This window comes from Phocoena sinus, chromosome 6, assembly GCF_008692025.1.
Source record: "Phocoena sinus isolate mPhoSin1 chromosome 6, mPhoSin1.pri, whole genome shotgun sequence".
Classification (NCBI taxonomy): Eukaryota; Metazoa; Chordata; class Mammalia; order Artiodactyla; family Phocoenidae; genus Phocoena; species Phocoena sinus.
The window spans coordinates 21,335,102-21,359,857 of record NC_045768.1 but is presented as its reverse complement, the minus strand read 5'-3'; the positions used below and the strand labels follow the sequence as shown (position 1 = coordinate 21,359,857).

At 39.0% G+C, this 24,756-nt stretch overlaps 1 protein-coding gene across 3 annotated transcripts in view; it reads left to right on the top strand.

Annotated features, from left to right (window-relative positions):
* Positions 1–24,756, top strand: part of KIAA1958 (KIAA1958 ortholog) — a 184,629-nt gene that overhangs the window by 68,061 nt on the left and 91,812 nt on the right. For all 3 annotated transcript variants that reach the window (XM_032634608.1, XM_032634607.1, XM_032634606.1), the window contains exon 2: positions 23,335–24,529. In XM_032634608.1, the coding sequence (XP_032490499.1) occupies positions 23,359–24,529 (1,171 nt within the window). In that variant the 5' untranslated portion in view covers positions 23,335–23,358. The remainder of the gene's footprint in view (positions 1–23,334; positions 24,530–24,756) is intronic.

Here is a 24,756-nt window from a genome sequence, read left to right as displayed (position 1 = left end):
GCTTAACTCAAATTGGAGGGAAACTGGGAAATCGCATGGCTTGCTTTGTGAGTTTCTTACTTCATCTTTGTAATTTGGTAGTTCAGAAAGGAATTCTGAGGCTTCACACAGTTTGCCTGAGATTTTATAAATCAAGCATTCTTCATGGCGTTTGTCCACCTTAAGCAGATTGAAGCTCTGGACAGCTTGAACATTGCTCATCCAGACGCGTCCTGTTAGTAACAACCCAAAATTTTCAACCCATTTATAAAAAACACACATTATAGGCACATCTTTTTGGGGAAAAAAGCCCAGGTATTATTTAAATCCCTTTACATTCAATGGGTACTCAGAAATAACCATCTACTTCACGTACATATCTGAGCAAAAAATTAACCATTAAATGTAAATAGATGCTGAGTGGGCCAGATCTTGTGATCACCTTGTTTATATTGATGTTCTGAATGTGATATTAAGTTTCAGAGGTTTGTGTAAAGAATTCTGTAAAATGCTTAACTCCTTCATTGACTTTACTGCTAAACAGCAAGCTTCTTAAGGGCCATATTCATGTCTGATTTATGCTTACTATGGTATAATAGCATCTAGCACAATTTATTGTACATAGAAGATGCTTAATCTTTATATTTTTAAGGAATAAATATATGAAGTATCTGTCATGGAAATACTTATAATATTTATAAGAGATTTTAGCTGAACTATCAAGTCATTGGAACATAGATTTTCCTACAGTATTTACATTTCTCTATGATGTTTGTTTTGCTGTCTTGCCATTAATTAGGTAAAGGAGGTAGATGTGCACCCTTGTCTCTGTCTCTGTTGTCTTAATGAAGATGTCCTCTTTTCTTCTGTGTACCCAATCTTTGTGCACTAAAATTCTGCTTCTCACAGTTTCACAGTATATTAGATTTGTTTCTTAGCCCTTTTTATGTCTGGGGTCTTCTTTACTATAAAATGGAGGAAAATGTCTAGCCACTTGAAAAGTTTTTAAATTTTTACATATTGTTAGGCTTGAAGTAAATGTCAGATCCGAGAGAGGTTCCTGAGAGACCACTATTCAGCGCCTTTATTTTACTGATGAAGAACCCTAAGTTCTACTTCCTCACTATAATGGACATACTGTTTTGTAATTGCTTGTTTAATTGTAGGCATTTCTTGCTAGACTTTAAACTCAGTGGGAGTAGGGATAACAGCTGTCTTATTTAATGCTGCATCTCTGGCACAGAGCACAGTGTTTGGAAGAGAATAGACATTGAGTTATTGGTGTTGAATAAATAAATAAATGAATCAAGATTGGTGAAGGGACATGCAGCCCACAGGTGTTGAATCCCAGTTCAGCACACTAAAAGTTGGATGTTTGTAATCTACTCTATCACTCCAGGGAGTCGAGGTTTGTGGAAATGATAGATTTCCTTAAGTCTGTGCCAAAATCTACAACTTATACATTTCCGCACATTGGCTTTCAACATGCAGAGGACTGCTGTATGGAACAGTAGTTGATCAAAGAAACACTAGAGGATGTGCTGCCTCATTTTTGCTAGGGTGATATATAAACACATGCTTCATAATATATAAACTCATGAATGGTTTATGTGGAAGGGAGTGTAGTAAATATCATCTGTTTCAGTCCTCTGATTTCTCCTTCCCAGTAAGGTTCAGGCTCTTTTTTGGCCTTTGTAACTCGTCACGTCATTTCAATTTATTTTTCTTAACTTGTCCTGCTACTTTCCTTAATCTACTGCATTCTCAAGCAAATGAAGGTGTTTGCTGTTCTTTGTACACCCTGAACTTCCCACCTTCTTGCATTTACTCAACATTGTTTCCTCCCTGTAATTCCCATGTTCTGCATATCCTAATCCTATCCATTTAGTTAGTCCACAAGTATTTGTTGAGGCCTCATTATGTGCCTGGCATGGGGCTCAGAGCTGAGTGTAATGATTAATAAAACCATGCTCAAGGTGGATTAATGAAACCTCCTCTATTAACAGTCTAATAGAGGTGGACATTTAAGCGTAGTAACATCAAGTCCCAGGGGTACAAATGAAGTGGCAACTACAGAGACTTTGATGGGGAGGGGTTGAAGAAATGACTCTAAATCAGTGGTTCTTAAATGGAAGTGGTGTAGAAGAAAGCATTTGACAATATCTGGAGACATTTTTGGTTGTCACAACTTGAGTCGGGGCGGGGAGCAGTTACTGGCTTCTAGTGGGTAGAGGCCAAGGATGCTGTAAAATATCCTATGCACAAAACAGTCCCCACACAAAGAATTATCCTGCCCAAATGTCAGTATTGCTGAGGGGTGAAAAACCTTGTTCTAAATCAAGTTGCAGAGATTGAGTATGATGATGTTTAGCTACCACCACCCCCCAAAAAAAAGACAGTATTTGTAAAGATCTGGAGTTAAGATACCATAGATTGGAGAACTAGAATGAATTAATATGGTTGGAGTTCAGGTTTTGAATGGGAAGGAAATAATCTTGAGCAGTCAGCCTCACTGGTAGAGTCCAGATCCAGAGGCCACAAAACGCCATGTTGAGAAAATTGCAGTGTCTTCTCTTTGGCTCTTTGGAGCCTCTAACAGAGAGTGATTTTACTGTAGGCAAACCCTAAATACACACTAATGTCAATCCACTAACAGGTAAAAGTTTATATACTCTGGTGTTTTATAACTAGTAACAAGTCTCAGTTTATCAGTAGATACCCATGGTAAAGCACTGTGGCTGAGAACATCCATTCTAGCAAGTCAGAACTCTTGGTTACCCATCTGCTAAGGATCGTTGATGAAGCTATGTTATGGAGGTCCTTGTTAGCTGAGGATAACTGGCACTGAAAGGACATTTAAAGTGAACCCACTTAAAGTAGGGATGAAAATTTTATAGTAGCTAGTGAGGGGACTTGACTGGGGCTTTGTATTGGGGGTCCTCAATACCACTCCCAGGGTTGATGACTTCCTAGAAGGACTCACAGTACTTAGAAAGCTGTTATACTCACAGTTACAGTTTATTACAGTGGAAAAATATAGATTAAAACCAGCTAAGGGAAAAAGCAGATGAGTGAAGTCCAGGAGAAACCATGCATAAGATTCTAGGTGTGCCTTCCCAGTGGAGTCACATGAAGACACACTTAGTTCTCCCAGCAAAACATGGCACATATTTGTCAACCAGGGAAGCTCCCTGAACCTTGGTGTCCAGGGTTTTTGTTGAGAGTCAGTCACATAAGCATGCAATGCTCATGTGACTGACCTTAGCTACTTAGTCTCCAGCCCCTGTAGATCAGGCTGGTACAGTGTGGCCCTAAGTCTCAGGCATACAAAACAGTCTCATCAGGCAAAATATTCCATGAATTTAGGGGTCATCTCCCAGGAGCTTGTCAAGGATTAATTCTCCTTTCGTTGAACATTCAGGGTTTGAGCAACCCTAGCCTGCTGAATTAACCTTTTACTGCATCAGTTTTTTTTTTTTAAGGTTAAGGAAATTATATTTATTCCTGCTTTATTACAAGGTTTTTTAAATTGTGGTAAAATATACATAACATGAAATTTACCATTTTAACCATTTTTAAGCGTATGGTTCAGTGTTACTGAGTATATTCACATTGCACATTGTTGTGCAATGCATCTCTAGAACTTTCATCATCTGAAATTAAAAATTTAATGTACCTGTTAAACAGTTACTCTCCATTCCAGTCTCTCCCAGCCCCAGGTTATCACTATTCAACTTTCTGTCTCTTTGAATTTGACTCTTGCAGGTAACTCTTTTTTTAAAATATTTTATTTATTTATTTATTTTAGTTGTGCCAGGTGTTAGTTGCAGCACGTGGGATCTTTAGTTGCGGCGTGCAGGATCTTTAGTTACAGTGTGCGGACTTCTTAGTTGCGGCATGCATGTGGGATCTAGTTCACTGACCAGGATCAAACCTGGGCCCCTTGCATTGGGAGCACAGAGTCTTACCCACTGGACCACCAGGGAAGTCCCCGAGGTAACTCTTATAAGTGGAATTATACAGTCTTTGTCCTTCTGTGGTTGGCTTATTTCACTTAGCATAAAGTCTTCAAGGTTTATCCATGTTGTAGCATGTATTAGAATTTCATTCCTTTTTTAACACTGATACTGTATAGGCTTCAACTAAAAAAAAACTATTAATGGTTTTTTTAAAATCTTGTATTTAACAAGATCTATATAATCGAAGCTCTGTGCTAATCTTTAGAATGAACAAGAAGTGGCTTGAATGTTCATTTGGGGGGTATAGCTTTTCTGACAAAATTATATAGGCAGAATACAGTGTCCTTCACCAATTTCATCTCACTAAGCCAGGTCAGGAAAAGCAATGCTGCTGTGGAAATACCCCTTGGTTTCTTCAGTTTTCCAAAGAGAAAATTTTAATTCATTCTTTTTTGAAATATCTGTTGTATCATCTTTGAGAATTCCCCACATTTGCTATCTGGTCTAAGTATGCCAGACATTAATTTGTAAAAGTGGCTTTGCATATGATTAAATCAGATCTCCAGCATTTTTTCAGCAACTTGTTCAAATCCTGCATTTTTGGAAAAGTTTGTAGTTTCAGTTTACATTCATCCTGCTTATATATGGTCAGGTATTTGCAGCATCCAAAAATGAGAGAGTGACATAAACAGGTTCCCAGAAGTAGACTCTAGTATTTAGAGGGGGAGTTTGAATGGGGACTGGGCAGCTCATTAGTGAATATTTTTGTGTATGACAGCTTTTGCTTCTCTTCACAGTCTCGTGATTATAGGGTCATAGTTAATGTGTCTGGATAAAGAGGACTCCTGTACTTTGTGGGAGTAGTGACTGTTTGCTCAATAATTTGCTTGACAGTTTAGCTCACTAACCCATTCAGGGCCCAAAGTGAGTGAGTGCTCCTCACAGAAATCCCTGGAGTGTGTTTCTTTAAGTTGCCATACTTTGAACTTTCAGAAGTTTAGCAGACTGACAGAGGCTTTTGGGTTTTGAGTTTTAAGCCTTTACAGTTCCCGTGTTTCTAATGCCTTGTCTGCTTACATTGTGTTCAAAGTAATCCATCCTTAGTGTTTACAGGCCCAACGTACATGAAAGTATAAAAATAGATTGCCAATAAAAAAAAAGAAAAAAAAGAATAAATTGCCAGCCTGTGGGCACCAGGTCTGTGTCAGGCCAGGTCATCGCAAGAAGCACTCACTCTTAGCTTGAGAAGCCTATACATCAGGAATCAATGGATCTTTTTCCCCCACGTCCTCATGAAACAGTGGTGCTTAATGTTCAAATATGTTATAATGTGGAGATGATTACCAGGAAAACATCAACATGGGTTAATTGGGGATTACTAATTTTAAAACAAGGAAAGTCCTCCCCCTTCCTTCTCCAGCACCTAGGGGTTATGGAGAAATGGATGCAGCTGTGAAGTAAAGGGAGGCGCTATCATCCTTAATGTTCCTAAATAACTCAGGAGCTCGAGTCAGCATAGACCTTGAGTCCCATTCTTTTGGAGCACTGCAGCACATCATCCCTTTCTGACGGGCCAAGGGGCTGGGGAGCACACTGAGTGTGGACACTGGGTTCAGGAACATCACCTGAGAGATAGTATAATGTAGTGGTTAGTAGCACTGACTTGGGCAGGCTACCTTGGTTTGAGTCCTGACTCCTTTATTTACTAGGTTTGAGACATTGGACAAGTTTCTTAAACTATCTGACTCAGTTTTCTCATTTGTACAATGGAGATAATATTAGTACCTCTTCATAAAGGTCAATGCATTAATATATCTGATGTACTTAGAATGAAACCTGGCACATAATGAGTGCTATGTCAGTGTGTGTTGTTATCGTTATCTTTATTGTTAACTTCAATTCTCAGGGGAGCTTTCTGTGACACTTCTAAATAGGTTAAGTTTCTGCTTTATAAGATTTAATGGCATCATTTATCACAGTGATAATAATAAGTACTATTTACTAGGTTTATTTGTTTGATTATTGTATTAATGATACTTTCTACGTAAGCTAGAGTAAGAACAACGTTTGTTTTTGCTCACAAGGCCTGATAAGTGTTCAAGAAATACTTATTGAATGAATAAGTATTTTTACAATTATAGAATAACTCAAAAAGGTGTCATTTACGTAAGATCAAAAAGATGTCATTGGGCTTCCCTGGTGGCGCAGTGGTTAAGAATCCGCCTGCCAATGCAGGGGACACGGGTTCACTTCCTGGCCCGGGAAGATCCCACATGCCGTGGAGCAACTAAGCCTGTGAATCACAACTACTGAGCCTGTGCTCTAGAGCCAGAGAGCCACAGTACTGAGCCCGCATGCCCCAACTACTGAGGCCCGTGCATCCACAGCCTGTGCTCCGCAACAAGAGAAGCCACGACAAAGAGAAGCCCGCGCACCACAACGAGGAATAGCCCACACTCGCCACAACTAGAGAAAGCCCACACGCGGCAACGAAGACCCAACACAGCCAAAAATAAAAACAAATAAATTTTTTTTTAAAATATGTCATTTTACCTCTATCTAAAGTTAGCAATTATTTAAAAAAACAATACTATCATACATAGGCAGAGAGGTAAGGAAATAGATGCTATCATGTACTACAGTTGGGAGCCATCTGTGGTAGACCCTATCTTGAAGGCAATTTGACCAAAAGAATTAAGTCTCTGCTTTTGGCTCTATGTCTAGGCATTTATCAGAATGACATAGAGGCATAAAAAGGTTGATATAGAAAGATGTTTATTGTAGCACTTACATTGCATGGAATCAGAGTAAGCAAAATGTCTAAAAGTAAAGGCTTGGTTAATTATACTTTATCCATCATTAAAAAGTCATGTGTAGAACCGTGGTTCTCAAATGAAGATTCCTACATGATAGTCACTCAACACTGGATGCCTAAGCCCAAGCTCTTGGTTAGTGAATCAGAATCAGAATCTTTAGAGTTAAGCTAAGAAACAAGCCCTGTTTTTTCGAACAAGAACCTTAGGTGATTTCGGTGTACGGCTTGATTTGGGAATCACTGTTGCAGTTTCTCCAGTTGTGCATTGACTCGCAGTCAACTGAGCTAAAGGTTCTACTCATCTCTTAAAGCCAAGTGAAATGCCATGTATTAAAATCTGTGGGGACCCTGGAAAACAAGAAAAGAGGACTTTGGTAGAACAACCAAAAACACAAAAATCTGGAAGAAGGGAAGAAGATGGGATCAGACTGACTATTCAAAAAGCTAATTACTGCTGACCACCGTGCACAAGCCAAGGAAAAATCTTCTCCCTGCCCCTACTCCCTGCAAAAATTAGTAGATGAATTTCCCCCAAAAGAACAGAAGATTCTTCCAAAAATTGGAGCAGCAAGGCCTGGTTTGGAGGTGGGAGTCGGGGTTGCTGGTACTGTCTCCTGGGCACAGAGCATCTACCTTAGAGCTTACCTCCAGGCAGCATTTTGAAGGGATATTGAGAGTGAGTGAGCTCACAGTTTTAGTCACCATAGATGTTCCTGAGATCCCAGGAGCAGAGGCCAGGCAAGTGAGAGAGTTAAGGAACAAACAGACCTCAGGCATTGCAGCACACAGAATTGGTGGTCATGATGTTCACTCTCCAACTTCACTAGGTACCTCTTGGGAGCCTAGTGAAGTACAGAGTACGCCATGACCTCTCATATCTCCCTTGGTAAGTAAGCTAAACTGCCTGTCGGTTCCTGCCCCTATACTTCCAAGAGAGACCTAGCTGTTAGGTTTTCCCTACCATTTTTTTGTACCCAGAGCAACGTCTACTGCCTTCAAAGCCAGTAGCCCCCAGCTGAGTTTCTTGGAGTGGAGCAGGGCACGGTTTTACAAAGTTTACCACCTAATACTCACACTCACATATGCACATACTCTTAACTTCATTCACAGGCCTGTAGTTTTACTCTTTGATTTTATTGTAAATTGGATATTATTCAGCCTTCTTCACTTAAGTCTTCTTTAGTGAGCTAGGCAAAAGATTGTAGCAGGCTTTCTGGGTCAGTTTTCAGTAGTGTATGATTACAATTAAAGATGATGCGTACTTGTTGAAGGAGGTGTAGCCAGTGAATATTCCACATGGGTTGTTGACAGCCCACCCTCCTTCTCTGAACTGCTTCTATGCTTCATGAAATCCTGTTCGCGAATGGGTAGGAGTAGCAACTGCTCTTGTCAGGTTGGGCAGGAGGTAGTGGGGCAGAGGAGACACAGTGCTAAAGTTTAGGTGACAGGTAGAACAGGTGAGTAGCATATTTCAAATTAAAGAATTCATGAGAACTCAGTTGAGTTTGTTCGTTCAGTAGGTAATCATTCGTTATTTGTGCAATATTTATCAAATGCCTTCTGTGTGTCATGCTTGTTAAAGGTGTTGAAGACACAGTGCTGGTCAAGGTTTCTACTCTCCAATAGTCTGCATTCAGTGCTTAGGAAAGGATTACAGAGCAAGAAGATGCCTGGCTCACAGCTGTCGAGCCCCCGGGCAGTGTATTTGTGTAAAGATCCTCAAATCCTAAAAAATATTTAGAAATCTAAATCTGGAATTTGGGCTTCAGCAGCTGGGAAAATGGTGATGCCATTTATTGAGATATTAATTAGGAAAATATTGGGGAATATATATCTGCTAACCAGATTGACAGAGGTAGACGAAAACATAATCTAGTAAAACAGCACCATGAGAAGAGTGCCAGAACCACTGATGAACTTAGTTTTAAAGGTGAAAGAGAAGGTGAGGGGCTAGTGACAGAAATTGAGAAGTAGCAGTAGAAATGTAAGGTGGGTCAACAGTGAGAAATCTGTAAATGTAACTTATGATGTAAAAAAGAAGATCAGATGTATAGTTGAGTAAAACTTGATAAAATCCAACATTCTTTAATTAAGAAACATAGAAAACATTTTTTTAAAAATAAATTTATTTTTGGCTGCATTGGGTCTTTGTTGCTGTGCACAGCATTCTCATTGTGGTGGCTTCTCTTGTTGCGGAGCACGGGCTGTAGGCACGCGGGCTCAGTAGTTGTGGCTCGCAGGCTCTAGAGCACAGGCTCAGTCGTTGTGGCGCACGGGCTTAGTTGCTCCGCGGCATGTGGCATCCTCCTGGACTAGGGATCGAACCCATGTCCCCTGCACTGGCAGGCGGACTCCTAACCACTGCACCACCAGGGAAGCCCAGAAAACATTTTTAACATAGTTAAGAAAATTTATTAGGAACAAATAGCTAATATCATACTTAATTCGTTAAACATTGGAAGCTTTGCCATAAAAATTAGGAATCAGAAAACAGTTTTGAAAGATAAGGATAACGAGGAGGGATTTACCTTCCCAAATATAAAAACATATTCAGCTACTGGAATTTAAATGATGCAGTATTAATTGTAAAATAGATAAATATGCAGTGAATCAGAATATGAACTATAGAAATATATGAAAAAGTAAGGAAATTTTTGTGCTTTTGCAAAGGGACCATAATACTCAACCAAAACCATATCAATTTTTAAATTCCTTTGCATTTCTCAGGGAAATGGTCTCTTTCCTTCTTTGAGTATTTTCTCAAATGAATGCTGTGACCTCAAATTGAAGGGTTTAGTCCTATTACCAATGCCTGAAATTCAAGCCATCTGATATCTGTTAAGCCCTTTTCAGAGTTTCTAAAATATTTAGCTTTATGAACAAAAATAGATTACTCACATTCTCAATTCCTGTCACTGATTCACCATCTTATCTGGAACAATTATTACCACTTTCAGTACTCACCATCTTCATTCCTAAAAATGGAAGTCAGAATGGAGGGGCTATTAATATGATATATACAGTAGCTTCGAAATCTCATTCCCAGGAGCAAATATTTCACAATAATAAAAAAGACCTGTCCTCCCTTCCTGAGAACCAGCAAAGATATAAGAATTAATTTATGTATTATGTAGCTGTATCCATGTATATCATGTAATTATATCCACACTTATTAACTAACTCATTACTATATTAAAAATGTTTATTTAAAGCTTATCCACTATGTATAAAGAATATGCATCTTTGTCTGAATGTTTCATCTTTTATTACAAGCTTTAGAAGTGTAGCAGTAGTATAAACCAGAAGCTTTATAAAACCTAGTATTTGGGAAACCAGTGGCCAGAGGTGAGGTCTTAGAATTGAACTAGGCCTGCAGGTTCCTCTACATAGAGATGTGAAGAACATATTGGAGTCAAAAGTGACTTGTAGGATATGGACTTCACCAGGTGAGGAGATGGTAATGCCATTTATTGAAATATTAATTTGGATATTAATTGTCAGGGTATGTACCTGATAACCAATCTGTAGGGGCGGATGAGAGCATCACCTGGTAAGACAGTAATATGAGAAGAATTCTAGGACCACTGATAAATTATAGTTTTAAAAGTCAAAAAAAAAGATGATGAACCCCAGCAAAGTAAACTGAGAAAATATCAGGGCAGTGTCATGGAATCCAAGGAAGATAAAGAGTTTCGAGTAAGGCAGAGAACAGCTCTGCCAAGCCACTGAGAAGCCAAAAGAAGAGAACCGAGGAGTGTCAGATGAGGTTGTTGACATGGAGGTTATTGGTGACCTTGGTCAGAGCAGTTCCAGTGGACAGTGGAGTAGCATGTGTTTTCGCATGGTTCTCTGAAATGTGGTTTCAGCCTGCCTTTAGCTCACTTAGCAAGGTGGGGCTGTATTTTCAGCATCTGGGACAGATTCTTCATTATTAGGCCCTGCTACTCCTTAAGTCCTGGAAAATTCCATCAGGAGAATGAGGCTGTGGGAATTTAAAGACAGCTAAAAATGTTAACATCACTCACTTTGAGATAGAATTTCAGTTTTTCTATTTACTGTATACTTCTTCTTTGAATGGGCTGTAAAGCATGAATCATCATGTCAAATCATGTTCATTGACAGGAAAACCACTTTTAAAATTTGATTGAATAATACTGCTAGTCAACACATAGGGAATATTTTGAATGAATGGAATGCCATTGTAATTGTAATTAATTTTTTCCCACGTTTATGCCTTTTTATTTTTTAATGGAATAAAATATTCTCAGCTTATCCTTTTCTATCTAATGCATTTTTTAACATCTTTATTGGCGTATAATTGCTTTACAATGTGTTAGTTTCTGCTTTATAACAAAGTGAATCAGTTATACATATACATATGTTCCCATATCTCCTCCCTCTTGCGTCTCCCTCCCTCCCACCCTCCCTGTCCCACCCCTCTAGGTGGTCACAAAGCACGGAGCTGATCTCCCTGTGCTATGCGGCTGCTTCCCACTAGCTATCTATTTTATATTTGGTAGTGTATATATGTCCATGCCACTCTCTCACTTTGTCCCAGCTTACCCTTCCCACTCCCCGTGTCCTCAAGTCCATTCTCTATGTCTGCATCTTTATTCCTGTCCTACTCCTAGGTTCTTCATAACCACTTTTCTTTTTTTTTTAGATCAGGCTATCATTAATGTCATTTTGTGTGTCCAGTTTTTATCCTATATATTATGATTGTGCAAAAATGTTCATAGATGTTTTGCATCATTCCTTTTACCAATCTTTTGATACTGATCTATGTGTCTATCCAACTGTTTATTTGATACCTCCTTTTGGATGTTTGTGGGTTTTTAAAAATAAATTTATTTATTTATTTATTTTTGGCTGTATTGGGTGTTCGTTGCTGCGCGTGGGCTTTCCCTAGTTGTGGCGAGCGGCAGCTACTCTTCGTTGTGGTGCGCGGGCTTCTCATGGCGGCGGCTTCTCTTGTTGCGGAGCACAGGCTCTAGGCACGTGGGCTTCAGTAGTTGTGGCACGTGGGCTCAGTACTTGTGGCTTGTGGGCTCTAGAGCGCAGGCTCAGTAGTGTGGCACATGGCCTTAGTTGCTTTGTGGCATGTGGGATCTTCCCAGACCAGGGCTCGAACCCGTGTGCCCTGCATTGGCAGGCGGATTCTTAACCACTGTGCCACAGGGAAGTCCTTTTGGATGTTTTAAAGGCACCTCAAAGTAACATGGCTTAAACCAAAACCTTTCTCAGTGGCCAAGTCAGAATCTCTAAACTATTCCTTCCTCCCACTTCCCATATTTAATCTTTCATCTTCTGCCTCTTAACTTGGTTTCCAAATCTATTGTCCTTTTAACATCCCTGCACTATCCAAGGCGGGTTACCAATAATATATCTTAGCTCAATTATTACATTCTGTCTCCTAACTGGATTCTTACTTCTGACTTAGATCTCTTCAAACTATTATCAGAATGATGTATTTTTACTTAAGTTACTTTATTTTTTACTTTTCTTTGCTTTCTTACTTATAACCATAGAATACTTTCTTATTATCTCTATAATAAAGCCCAAAGTTTTTTACACGATCTACAAGATCTTCATGATCTGGCCCTTGCCTGCCTTTTCCGACACATCTTGTGCATTCTTCACTCCTTATGGGCCCCTCCTTATGTTCTTCCATTCAGCCATACTGAACAACTTCCATTTTCTCAAACATAGCATGTTCTCTATTTTCTGGGCCTTCAAACGGGACACTTTTCCTGCCTCTCACTAACTTCTATGTGTCCCTTGGTTCTCAGCTAACATAGAAGCTAGTGGGGTGAGAGGCAGCCAACTTTCCCTGACTCATCTCAGTCTAGGTGAGATGCCCCTGCCTCGTGTTCCTGTAACACCATGTTCTTTCTCTGTTGTAGCACTTACTATGTTTGATTGAAATTATTTGTTTTATTGTTTCTCTGTCCTCCTAGACTGTAAGCTCTGTGATGACACAATCTGCCTTTGTCACCCTTCTCTTTCCAGGATTCAGCCAGCGCTTCACAATGTTTAATACATGTTTGTTGAAAGTATGGATGACAGGTGACACTTTACTTTTGACTCAGGGAACTAAGTTACATGAACCAGTGAATCTCTCTGAAGGCACATATTTTATACTCTCACCCAGGAAACCTGATTAAAATGACTTTGAAAGTCTACTGAAATGGTTTCCACTTTTCAAATTACCTTAAATGGTTTTGCAAAGTCATATAAGGCTTTATAGAAAGGCATACTTGTCTATAGGTTGGGAGGTTTTTATGTGTAAGTTGCATAGGCTGTTCATGTTATGCCGTTAAAATCAGTGATTCCTGAGTCCATTGCTTTTTAAAGGAAATTGAACAAATCATCACTCCTAATCTATATGTTTGCTCTTTCTCTTACGATATTTATCTTGATTGAGAACAAATCTATCCTGGCTTTCAAGATAGAAAGCTGGGAATTATTCTAGCCTCTCTTTTCACCCTGCTTCCTCAAAAGCAATTCATCACCAGTTGCTGCCTGTTATCTTCTAACAGATCTGCCCTCTCTTCCTCTCTTTTTTAATTCCTTAGGCCTCTGGTCTAGACTCCTTTGCCCCTTGCCACCTTTTAATCTATCTGAAAAATGATCTTTATAAAATACGAGTTTGGCCCATGTCTGTTTTCTGATTTAGGCTCTTCACAAAGTAAACTCCCAAGCTCTTTGTACGGTACACAAAGACCATCGTGCTTTTGCCCCTGCATTATTCTTCAGTTTAATCTTTCATCCATAGTTCCCATCTTAAAGGTCACAAGCCAGTAATAACTGAATCCTTATAGTTGGCTAAAATCACCATACTGTTTCAAGTCACTGTGGCTTTGTGCAGAATGCCTTCACCTCTTTCGGGAAGCAGATCCTACTTCCTTTGCACTCCTCACCCCAAAAGTAGAATTAATCATTATCCCCATATCTGGAACATTTACTTGTATTATAGTTTAATTAATTGACTTACATAGTGTACTATTAAACTTTAAACTTCTTGAAGTCAAGAATGCTAGTTTTGGGGCTTCCCTGGTGGCGCAGTGGTTGAGAGTCCGCCTGCCGATGCAGGGGACGCGGGTTCGTGACCTGGTCCGGGAGGATCGCACATGCCGCGGAGCGGCTGGGCCCGTGAGCCATGGCCGCTGAGCCTGCGCGTCCGGAGCCTGTGCTCCGCAATGGGAGAGACCACGGCAGTGAGAGGCCCGCGTACCGCAAAAAAATAAAAAGAATGCCAGTTTTATTTCTCTTTTTTTTCCGGAATGCTTCACACAGTGTGTATTAGTTTCGTAGGGCTGCCTAGCAAAGTACCACAAACTGGGTGGCTTAAAACAACAGAAATTTATTGTCCCACAATTCTGGAGGCTAGAAGTCCTAAATGAAGATGTTGGCAGGACTATGTTCCTTTTGAAACCTGCAGGGAATCATTCCTTCCTCTTACTAGCTTCTTTCTGGTGGTTTGCTGGCAATCTTTGGTGTTCCTTGGCTTGCAGCTGCATAATTCCAATCTCTGCCTTCATTGTCACATGGCTTTCTCCCTGTGTATCTGTCATCTTTTAAGGACACTAGTTGTGTTGGGTTAGGGGCCTACCCTACCTCTGTATGATCTCATCCAAACTTAACTGACTACATCTGCAATGACCCTATTTCTAAATAAGGTAATTCTGAGGTGGTGGGACTTAGGACTAAAATATATCTTTTTGGAGGGATACAGTTTACTCCATAACACAGTGTTTAGCATATAGCAGGTATTCAGTAGATTTTACTGAATTGAAATATAAATGAAATATATGTTATATATACATGGTATGGAATTTAAATATTTTTTAGTGTGATTTTTAAAATTATCAATACTATGGACAAAGTATCTTTAGAATTTGTCTCTTTCCAAAAAAATTACATAATAGTTACGTGGTAGTTGTGACATTTGAAAATTAATAAACACTATCTTAAAGTAAAAGCAAATATTCTCTGAATTCTTTATTTGTAAGCCCATTTTTAATGTCTACTAATTTATATAATTTACATATAAATTTTGTTTGAAACAATAGATGTATTTTAAATTTTAGAAAGCACATTCTAGGCCTCAATAGCAATAAATACCCTTTCCATATCCTTTACTGTGTTTTTCTTAAGTAGTATCTCCTTTCTACACATTAATGTTGGAACTTTTTTCTTCAGACTTTTTTGTTTTTGATAAAATCTCCGTTGTTTAAGTAGTTTTCCATATTTAACATACATAATAAATTGTATCCTTTAATGGGAATATGGAGAAATTAAGTTTTTATGATATACTTCTTAGATTCTGAGAGTTCTAATTGGTGGGAAAATAAAATAGGAAGTTTACATCATTCTCAATAAGAAAAAACAGAGTAACCTTATTTCTGTTTTTTTAAAAGAACTGTTGCTTCCCATGTTCTGTTTTATTTTTGTTGTTGTTTCTAGGTTTTTAAATCACTGGTCTGTTAGTTGAGACATCATCAGTGCTTTTTAGACCATACCCAAGTTTCCTTTGCATTGAAAGTTACTCAGGGAACTCCTGAAAGAAGGTAGCAATGTTGAATGTGTTTAAGTTTAATGGATCCCTTCTCCATCCCTGCTAAAGCTAGTTATATTCCATTAGAATTGATATGGTAAAATTTATCAGAATTTTTTATGGCTCGTGCTTTTTGCATCCTAAGGAACATTTGCCTACCCCAGGGTTACAAAGATATTCTATGATTTCTTCTCAGAGTTTTCTAGTTTCAGATTTAGGTCTGTGATCCATTTTGAGTTAATTTTTATGTGTAGTGTAACTAAAGGTTGATTTTTTTTTTAATGGATATCCTATTGATCCAACACCGTTTGTCTGAAAGATTTTCCTTTCCTATTGAATTACCTTTACACTTTTGTCAAAAATCAATTGACCAAATATGTGTGGGTCTATTTTTGGCTACTTCCTCTGTTCCATTGATATATGTGTCTGTTCTTTTGTCAGTACCCCACGGTCTTGATTACTGTAGCTGGAAATTATTGTAAGTCTTGAAATCAGGTAGAGTGAGTCCTCCTACTTTATTCTTACTTTAGAATTTTGCTTAGTTATTCTATAAGTTCTTTATATTTCCATATAAACTTTAGAATCGACTTGTCAATTTCTACTAAAAAAGCCTGCTAGAATTTTGATTGGAATTGCATTGAATATGTAGATCAATTTGGGAATAATACCAACCTAACAATATTGAATCTTCCCAGTCTACAAATATGGTATATATCTCTATTTATTTAGGTCATGTTTAATTTCTCTCAGCAGTGTTTTGTAGTTTTCAGTATAGAAGTCTTGAATTTGTTCCTAAGTATTTAATACATTTGGCACTACTATGAATGTAATTTCTTAAACTTTAATTTTCTAATATTTTTAGGCTGGTATATGATTTTTAAAATATTAATCTTGTATCCTGTTACTTTGCTAAATTTATTTATGAGTTCTAGCTGTTGTTTTGTGAATTCTCTGGAATTTTCTACATAAACAACCCTATCATCTACAAATAGACAAATTTTACTTCTTCTGTTCTAATTTTTCTTCCTTTTCATTTATTGTATTATTTCAGTAGCTGTGTCATCTAGTACAATGTTGAATAAAAATGATGCAAGTGAGTACGTTCTTGCCTTATTCCTGATCTTGGGAGGAAACAATTCAGTCTTTTATATTAAGTATGATGTTGGCTGTAGACATTTTGTAGATGTACTTTATCAGTTTGAGGAAGTTCCTACTATTATTAGTTTGCTAAGAGTTTTTATCATAAATAGATTTAAAATTTTGTCAAATACTTTTTCTGCATCTATTGAAATTGATCATATGCCCCCCAGTGGATGGTTAATATGTTGAATTATATTGATTAGTTTTTGTTTTTTGTTTTTATTAATTTTTATTGGAGTATGATTAGTTTTTGAATAAACAGCCAACCTTGCATTCCTGGGATAAGTCTGCATTCCTGGGATTGGTCATGATGTATTACCCATTTTATATATTGTTGGATTCAGCTTGCTAAAGTTTTTAAAGGATTTTGCATCAAATTAGGAATATTGATCTATAATATTCTTTATTGTAATATCTTTGTCTGGTTTTGGTATTAAGGGTTATGCTAGCCTCAAACAAGTTGGGTAGTTCTTCCTCCTAGTTTTTGAAAATATTTACATAATTTTGGTATTATTTCTTTCTTGATGAGTGATAGAATTCACCAGTGAAATTTTTTTTTGGAAAAGATTTTTATTATTATTATTATTTATTTATTTATTTTTGGCTGTGTTGGGTCTTCATTTCTGTGCAAGGGCTTACTCTAGTTGCGATGAGCAGGGGCCACTCTTCATTGCAGAGCACGGGCCTCTCACTATCGCGGCCTCTCTTGTTGCGGAGCACAGGCTCAGTAGTTGTGGCTCACAGGCCTAGTTGCTCCACGGCATGTGGGATCTTCCTGGACCAGGGCTCGAGCCCGTGTCCCCTACATTGGCAGGCAGATTCTCAACCACTGCGCCACCAGGGAAGCCCGGAAAAGATTCTTTTTTTTTTTTTTTTTTTTTTTTGCGGTACGTGGGCCTCTCACTGTTGTGGCCTCTCCCGTTGCGGAGCACAGGTTCCGGACGCACAGACTCAGCAGCCATGGCTCACGGGCCCAGCCCCTCCACGGCATGTGGGATCTTCCCAGACCAGGGCACAAACCCATGTCCCCTGCATCGGCAGGTGGACTCTCAACCACTGCGCCACCAGGGAAGCCCAAGATTTTTTTTAATTCAATTTATTTTATAGATAAATGGCTACTCAGATTTTCTGTTTCTTCTTGTGTCATTTTGTTATGCCTCAGTAATTGAGATTTAGTGGTATTAAAAAACAACAGCAACACCAAATCCTTTAAAAGGTTTAGAACCTCATAAAGAGAGAGACTATAAGAACTGTGGGGCAAATTGTTGTAACTGAAGTCAGGTGAAAGCCAACAAGATATTCATGGTGTTTGACTGGTGGCTCATTGTCAGGCTTTGGAAAAGCGGCATAATTTTTTTATACCTTTTTTTTTTCCTAAAAAAAAAGTTTTTCTCAAACTTTTGAAAGAAAAATATTTTCATGAACCTTCTTTATACCTAGTGCTCGCTTAAGTCATTTTCATCATAATGTTATTTAAATATGTTTATACGTAAAATATATGCTTAGAGTTCTAATAAACCTGTAAATCAAAACTGGGCTTCCCTGGTGGCACAGTGGTTGAGAGTCCGCCTGCCGATGCAGGGGACACGGGTTCGTGCCCCGGTCTGGGAAGATCCCACGTGCCGCGGAGCGGCTGGGCCTGTGAGCTATGGCTGCTGAGCCTGCGTGTCCAGAGCCTGTGCTCCGCAACGGGAGAGGCCACAACAGTGAGAGGCTCGCATACCGCAAAAAAAAAAAAAACAAAACAGACATACAAATTCAACTAAAGTAAATCTACAAAACCATAAGTTCAAATTAACAACATTAATATGATAAGAAAACCAGACTTGAGACAATATCTTTCTACTATTATAATGCTGGAGGCAGTATAGTATGTTAATGAACAGTGTGGGCTCTGGAGTTAAGACTGAAGTTCAAATTTTGTCTCTACCATTACTATGTCCAAGTAAAATGAGGATAATAAGTTACCTAATTTATTAGGATTGTTGATATAATTAGGATTATTGATATGTCAAGTCCTAGAGTAGTACCTGGCAATCAGTAATTGTTCAGTGAATGTTAGATATAATAATAGTTTTATGTTGTTCTGAAACCTAATAATTAATGTTAGGTTTAATGGTAGAAAGTCTGATTCTATAATGTTTCTGATTTTGACTTTAACAATATAAATACTAATGATAGAATATCTGCTTGCCTAAGTTAACAGTGTGGTGATGATAACTTTATAGCTTTTTTTGCTGATTTAGGACAATCAAATCTCATACTTAACCTACACTCTGCTAGGCAGACCTCCTTGGGGTTCAATTTTTAATGACAAATCCCATGATAATTCTGTAAAGCTTAGTGTCTAATCCAATCATTGCCCATATAAAATATGGGAAAATCCTATCTGAAGTTATTTTTCTATTCTTGAAAATGTAGAAGAAACATTATTTTTCAGCATAGAGCTTATCATCAGACTGCTGAAGGAAATTAGTAGATCCTAGAAACTACAGTTGATCCTTGAACAACTCCAAGTTAATCTGTGTATAATTTATAGTAGGCCCTCTGTATCCAGGGTTCAACCAACCACTGACTGTGTAGTAGTGTACTGTTTACTATTGAAAAATATCAGTGTTTAAGTACATCTGTGCAGTTCAAACCCGTATTGTTCAAGGGTTAGCTGTACTTATTCTCAGCAGTTTGAAAGTACCTTGATTGTCTTATGGTTGATTCTGTTTTGTATTAAACTTTGAATATATTGCAGTATATTGATAGCTATTCCTTGTCAGCTTAGACTCAATCCATTTAAGTACCTTAAATATTAGCTAATTATGCTCTCAAAGCTACCAGTTAACATTGGTTGCCTGGTTGAATTATATTAATAGTAATACTGGAAAAATATTTTCATTTTATGGTACTCAAGAAAAGTTTAAGAGCCTCTTCATGAGATTGCTAGTAAGTTTCATAATGTAATAAAAGTGACCTATGATTACTACCTGTTGATTCTTAGAGGTTGGTGATTATTATAGAATTAAGTGGATAAGCTTTTAACAAAATTTAAAGTTTTATCCACTTTGTCTTTTATTTTAATTATAATTTTTTCTGGCTGCAGGTCTTCAGCAAAGTTACTATTTTACTACTGTATAGTAGCTTTTACCTGGACAGTAAGTACTTTTGACTTCCTCAGGCTTATACAGTTTTGTGTTTTGATTCTGCCACATTTTTTACAGTTTGAACTGTTACAATGACTTCATTCACATATTGTGCCATAATGTATATGATTTTTTCTGTGAGCATATATCATTTATTTCTTTTCTCGTTAGCCTACGACATTTAAAGAGGTATTTTGCTTCACATTACATATGCTACTTTCATGATGTCAAATCATAATACTTTTCATTTGAAAACTATTAATGCAGAAGAGTAGTTTTGTATTTATATCTGCTAGAAAGAGTACAGCATGAAAAAGTTTCCCAGCAAATTGGAAGTTGAGTGATGTTACTTTAGTTGATTGTGGACACTAATATGAGTATAGATACAAAGGCAAAGGGGAACTAAAATTACAAGGTGATACTTAGATATAAGATTTAGATAATTCATAATATGCTTATATTAACTGTATTTTTATTATGATAAAAATGAAAACAATTATAAACATTATGCCATAAAATTATAGACCTCCCAAGATTTATTTGTGGAATCCAGTCTGAGAAACCTAGAGTATAGTGCAAAGAAAATGAAGGATTCTGCTCTAAGGTTTCAAAAACCAGAGGTGAATGTATTATTTTTTGTGCATCAGTTAGTAGTTGAGTTCAGCTGTGTGTAATCAAATACTTCAACAACAGTGGCTTAAGCAAGATCATGGGATTATCTTTCCCTTAAGTAACAAGGAATCTTAGGCAGTTCAGAGCTGATGCAGTGGCTCCATGATGTCACCAAGCTCCTCTGGCTATTCTCTCCCATCCTTAAGTCCTTATTTCATGCTCCTAAGATGGCCTCTGCAGGCCCAGCCATCATGTCTTTATTCCAGGCAGGAAGAAAGGGAAGGACAAAGGGAAAAAGGCGAAAACTGGGACAAGTCTGTGCTTCAAAGGGCTTTTGCAGAAGCCCCACCCAGTGACTTCCATTTACATATTATTGGCCAGAATGGTGTCATGAGATTTCCCATTTCAAAGGAAGCTGGGAAATATGTTTTAGGTGAGCATATTGCTGCCCCAATAGATTGGGACTCTGTAATGAATAAGAGACAATGGATACTGGGTAGGCAAACAGCAGTCTCTGCCATACCAACTAAACAGATATGTTAAAAAAGCTCGAAGAACAAACATCAGGGAATTCCTTGGTGGACCAGTGGTTAGGACTCCGTGCTTTCACTGCCGAGGGCTCAGTTTCGGTCGCTGGTTGGGGAACTAAGATCCCGTAAGCCATGCGGCGCAGACAACACACAAACAAACAAACATCAACACCCCCCACCCAGTCTTTCTGTTTTTCTGCATTTCTACTTTAAAGTTATATGAAAGGAATATAAATGAAGTAAGTTCCTAAATTGCTAGAGTACGAAGGAAACATAAAGATTATAGTCCTGTCATTTTAAGCTTAGAGATAATTAGTGGCTTGTCTGAGGCCACAGACAGGAGCTCCAGGATGAAAATTTGAAGTTCTTGACTCCCACACTAGTCCCTGTCCTTCTGATTTGTTGTGCTGCTTCATAAAATCTGGTGGTTCATGTATTACTCTGCTACATACACAAGACAGCTGTGTTTTGGTTACATCACTGGGGAGAAAAGCCTCTAATCCCTTGAATGATTACAATAAAAGTCTTAGGAGGAAATTTCTTGTTTCTTATTTGAGGGTCTTATATGTTTACTTTGTTAGTGTTGATGGTGCTGCCAGCATTTATAAATTCATTCATTCACTTATTCAGCACCAGCAATAGATTGTAAGGTCTCAAGAGCAGGACCATATCTTATTAACTTCTGTATCCCTAAGTAGGTCCTCACTGATGAATGAAAAATTATATCATAGTCCCAGTCCTCAGGTAATCCTCAGTCAAGTCTGGGAAATGGATAAGAATGTCCATTGATAACAGTACAGCAAAGGCCAAGTTTCTTGAGATAATGGAAGTACAGGAAGAAAATCTAAAATCTCTGAGACTGAAAGAGTATCTAGAAAGACATCAACAGGAGGTGGTCAGTCTTGAAGGGGTTTTCCAGGTGAAGAAAGAGGAAGGCTACGTATCAAGCCAAAGAATGAGTTTTTAGAGGCCCAGTGGGGGTGAGAAACTGTTTAGAGAGGAGACAGGAAATATGGGAAAAGGCCATAGTAGTAGTAGAAAATGAGGGTCGGGATGTTGACTATAGCTGTGGCCATATCACAGAGGCCATATCACACATGTGATAAAACATGTTAAAGGGTTTGAATTGACCAAACACTACTGTTGGTGTGCCATGGAGGCAGGGCAGAGAATGGAGGCTCTTATGCGCCCTTTTGCATGGTCACATGGCATTGCAGTTGGACCTTGGCACCTTAGTGCAGAGCCCACTTCCAGCGGGGTACCTTTTGTCGCCCACAGCTGCAGATGACCAGGGAACACACATCAAGATCTTTGTTCCTCTACAAGAATGGTACAGATGAACTGGTTTGCAGGGCAGAAATAGAGATACAGATATAGAGAACAAGTGTATGGACACCAAGGGGGGAAAGTGGCGGGGGGTGGTAGTGGTGGTGGTGTGATGAACTGGGAGATTGGGATTGACATGTATACACTAATATGAATAAAATGGATAACTAATAACAACCTGGTGTATAAAAAAATAATAAAATTCAAAAATTCAAAAAAAAAGATCCTTGTTCCTTCCTCCCTAGTTCTTCCCAGGATGTCCCTTTTGACAGAGCCTTATTAAACCTTTCTAATCACATGTGGACTCCACGTGCCTCTTTACTTCTTTTGCTCATCATGTTGTCCTCACTCTTACCCAGTCAAGGACCCATAACAAGTATTCTTTTTGACCTTTTCCCAATAAGGAATGATTCATTCCTCTGTGGTAGTTGATTATATACCAACTTGGGTGTATAGGAACCTCAGATGGTAAAATACACCAGACGCATGTTTTTACCTCTAAATTGTGAGATAAAGGCAATGTCTCAGAAATTTCAGACAGCAAGGTAGTGGGGAGCCTGCTCCTAAGATTTGGTTAGGGTGCTGGCACCCGGCCTACCCATCCTTGCTTCTGGTCTACAGCCTGTCTGTGCCCCTGACCCCAGCAGGGGCCTCTAGTGGCTCCCCTCCCAGACTGTTTTCCCATCTCTGTTAAAAATTTTTCTTCCCCACTTCCCAGATACAGCCCCTCATTCTCTTCTTGGACTTCCAGTAGTGTCATTTGTTTTCTGGTGCCCAGCAGATTTCCCTTCTGTGACATCCATCCTAGAATGGATCTAAGCCTTTGGTGGCCCTGCCTCTAGTAATGAAGTTTATGGTAGCAGAAGGTGAAGTTAGAAGTTCATCCTCCTGGTTAATACAAATAATACACACATTTTATTATTACAGGGCTGACTGAACCTCTCTCTGTGTGACTTTGGAAGTAAAATGTACTATGAAAAAGCTCACCTCTTTTTTATTGCTTGTTTTTTCTTTCACTTTTTTTTCTTATGTAGACATTATAACAATAAAGGAAATTAACAAAAAATTTCTCAAGTCCCGTAGCCATAAACCATCGATTGTTTTTACTTTTTTTCCTGTATTCTCTTCCAGTCTCTGCCCATATGCAGTGATATTAACTGGATACAGTTTTGAAGTACATTTTTTTAATGCCACATGATCATAGTTTAAGGAAATTGAAGTGATTGAGATATGGGAATATCTTGGGTAATAATAGCTTCTTATTCTGATTATTTTCCTTTAGGAAAGACACTGCTGATCCTGTAACATGGAGGATTGCCTTCATACCTCATCTGAGAATCTATCCAAATTGGTCAGCTGGGCCCACAGCCATGGGACCATTTGCAGCCTCATTCCAAACCTGAAACATTTGCTTTCGGAAGGTTCCCATGGGAACCTGACAGCAATGTGGGGCTGTAGTGCGGGCCATGCTTATCACTGGCCACTGACAGCTACTTGCAGAGCTGGCTCCCAAGAAAGGGTCTGTTTCCAGGATAACAGAAGTTTTAACTCTGATAGTCCCAGTATAATTGGAGTGCCCTCTGAGACACAAACTAGCCCTGTTGAAAGGTACCCTGGGAGACCAGTGAAAGCAAAGCTAGACTGTAATCGGACCAGAGACTCTTGTGACTTCTCTTATTGCAGTGAGCCCTCTGAACTGGATGAAGCTGTTGAAGAGTATGAAGATGAAAACACTCTGTTTGACATGGTTTGTGAGTCTTCTGTTACAGATGAGGATAGTGACTTTGAACCCCAAACCCAAAGGCCTCAAAGCATTGCTCGAAAAAGGCCTGGAATAGTCCCATCTTCTCTCCATTCAAGCTCCCAAGCTCAGATGATTGATGAATGCAGCAGTGATGTGATCATTAAGAAAATCAAACAGGAGATTCCTGAAGATTATTATATTGTGGCGAATGCAGAGCTGACCGGAGGGGTAGATGGACCAGCCCTCTCGTTGACGCAGATGGCAAAACCTAAGCCTCAGACTCATGCTGGTCCCTCCTGTATAGGGTCTGCTAAGCTGATTCCCCATGTAACATCTGCCATCAGCACAGAGCTAGACCCACATGGTATGTCTGCATCCCCCTCTGTGATGTCTAGACCAATCGTCCAGAAGACTGGTAGGGTATCTTTGGCTTCACCAAACAGAGGACCCACTAGTGCCCATGGCACCAGCCAGCAGGTGGCCATACAGATGCCGGTGAGCACATCCCATCCTAACAAACAGATCAGCATCCCTTTGTCTGCCCTGCAGCTGCCTGGACAGGATGAGCAAGTTGCTTCTGAAGAGCTCCTGTCCCATCTGCCCAGCCAGGTCTCCTCCTGTGAGGTGGCCCTTTCTCCCTCAGTTAACACAGAGCCAGAAGTGAGCTCCAGTCAGCAGCAGCCCCCAGTTGCTCCGACCATAACCACTGAGGCCACGGCACAGTGCATACCAGGTATGGCACGTGAGGTGACAGAGTCCCTCATCCACGTACATCAGAGAATTCTGCGCCGTCAGCACTCCTAAAACCACTGGCTCAATTTGCTAGAATTTGGGCCTTTATTATTCTCAGAAAGATAGAAATAAGAAATACTATACATCCAGGTGATACAGTAAAGGAAATTCATCTGAAATAAGGCCATCTATCCAGTCGATGTACCTCAGGGCTGAGAGGACAGCTGT